The sequence below is a fragment of the Penaeus monodon genome, chromosome 6 (assembly GCF_015228065.2).
Source record: "Penaeus monodon isolate SGIC_2016 chromosome 6, NSTDA_Pmon_1, whole genome shotgun sequence".
Lineage (NCBI taxonomy): Eukaryota > Metazoa > Arthropoda > Malacostraca > Decapoda > Penaeidae > Penaeus > Penaeus monodon.
This window is the reverse complement of record NC_051391.1, coordinates 53,097,322-53,099,821: the sequence shown is the minus strand read 5'-3', so window position 1 is coordinate 53,099,821 and position 2,500 is coordinate 53,097,322. Positions and strand designations below refer to the sequence as shown.

Below are 2,500 nucleotides of genomic sequence, written 5' to 3'. Positions count from 1 at the left end.
TATATATATATATATATATATATATATATATATATATATATATATATATATATATATATATATATATATATGAAAGCGAATATTACCCTCACTTTGTATTTTGCTTCCTCCCTTCTTAACCTAACAATAAAAGATGAAGAGAATAAGCACAGTACCCCTATTATGGAACGAAATCTGAATACGAATCATTATTGCTTCACCTTTTATTTGACTTCGCAATCAGTAGCTCAGCACAGTGGGAAGCGGAAGACCCGTCAAAGCATGCGGCCGAGTTTCTGAATGAATGAAACATTAATGGCCACGTGTAATTTTGTCAAGGTTAGAGTTAATTTGTTTTGGGAGGGCTATGGAAGTGGACGTGGGGCGGGGCTTACATGGTAGCTGTGTATAAAAGCAATGGAATGCGTCCAGAAGTTACGGAAGAGCTGAAGTATTCTAAAGCCATGAAGATCTGGGTAAGCAGAATTCATTTTACTGAATTCCTGAAGGCAAGGGTAGTCATATGTCGATAACCATTGATAAAATACTCTCAGACTGCCTGCCCCTTCTGCACTTTATATATATCCACTACATATTTCAATTCATAAATATTGCTGTAATATTTGTCATCCATTCTACCTGATTAATTCATGCATTTCCCTCGACCAGATCGTACTACTGTTGGTTGCCGTTGTGGCAGCAGAGCAGAAACGAGAGGCGGAACCTTCAGGCTACGGATACCGGACCCCCCTCTACCGATCATCCTTCCATCCTGGAGCCTATAGTTCGTATGGTCACGGTCTCCGTCAGTCCTACCCTGTCTCAGGTGTAGCACGGCACCCATATGGAGGTACTTCCTACGTTGGCCCCACTGTCTACCGGGGAAAACGTGAGGCTGACCCAGGATACGTTCCATACAGTCCCTACCTTAGAACGCCAGCTCGTGTGTCTGGCTACGAGACTCAAGTCCACCACCCAGGCTACGGATACTCCTACCAGCGTCAGCACCAGGTACACTACCCAGGCTACTACCGTCACTACTAAGGCTATTCTTATGCCTTTGATTATTACTGGCAAAAACGAACATACGAAACGAAATGATCTTTTAGTTGTAAAATTTTCAATTCTAAATAAATGCCTGTAGTAATATATCTGTTTTCTTATGGCTGAAACAATGAATTAGAACATATCTTTCTCTAAAAGTAAACTAAAGTATGCATGACTATATGTTCTTGCGTATGTATGTACTTCTCTATGTATATGTATATATATACACATAGATACGCACATACATATGTAAGTATATACATTATATTTATACACACGTATATACATACATATATATATATATATATATATATATATATATATATATAAATGTTTATATATGATATGTATGTAGTATATATATGCATGTATATATATATTTATATATAATAAATGAAAATATATGTCTATATATTTATTTATATATTTTATTTTACATATGTATATATAAATATGTATATCTCTATATCTATATCTATCTCTATTTATCTATATATCTATATATATCTATATATATGTATATATCAGTGCTCTTGAAGAAAATATTTTCCATCTGTGTGTGTGTGCATATGTATGCATAACCCCCCCCACACACACACACACACACACACATACACAGAATACACTGAATAAGCCGAGGAAAAATATTTTCTTCAAGGGTAATGATGGATATATGGGTCTTCCAGAGCCGCTTTAATTCCGGCAGTTCTACTCGTTCTATAACCTGACTTTAAGAATAAACAAAGTAATGAATGAATAAATGTATAAACATATAAAAGTATCACCAGTCCATGTAACAAGCAAAAAGTGTGTCTGTGTTTGTGTGGACACACAAACACGCGCGAGCACACACACACACAGACTAATACACTTGGGACTAAAATTGGAAACGATGAGCGCAAGACCGGGGAAGAAAATTAAGAGGCCTACGTCCTGCAGATAAGGAATATATATATAAATATATAAATATATATATATATATATATATATATATATATATATATATATATATATATATATATATATATATATATATATATATATATAAATACATATATATAATATATATATATATATATATATATATATATATATATATATATATATATATATATATATATATATATATATATATAATTACACGCACACACATGTATGTGTGTATGTTATTATTATTATTGTTATTTTTTTTTACTTTCTCTAAATTTTGAACTAGCTTACTTTCCATCTTAATCTTACTGAAGACACACACATAAACACATCCGTATCTGTCTATATATCTATTCAAAGAGAGAAAAAGAAGAAAAAAATATACATTTTACATATATTCATGTATATGTATATACATACTTACAAATCGAAATATTTAAAACACTTTATACTTTACCTTCAAACAACAATGTGGTTAATCTAGCATGGAAGCAGTTACCGAAGAAAGTCAGAGGCTAGTGTGGGGCGTGGCTCGATATATCGC

The 2,500-nt window shown here is 32.8% G+C and overlaps 1 protein-coding gene across 1 annotated transcript; it reads left to right on the top strand.

Annotated features, from left to right (window-relative positions):
* Positions 1-414: 414 nt before the first annotated feature.
* On the top strand, positions 415-1,128 carry LOC119573832. Its single transcript, XM_037920938.1, has 2 exons — positions 415-455; positions 649-1,128. The coding sequence occupies exons 1-2, from the start codon at positions 444-446 to the stop codon at positions 1,021-1,023; spliced, it is 387 nt and encodes a 128-aa protein (XP_037776866.1). The 5' UTR covers positions 415-443; the 3' UTR covers positions 1,024-1,128.
* Positions 1,129-2,500: the final 1,372 nt, after the last annotated feature.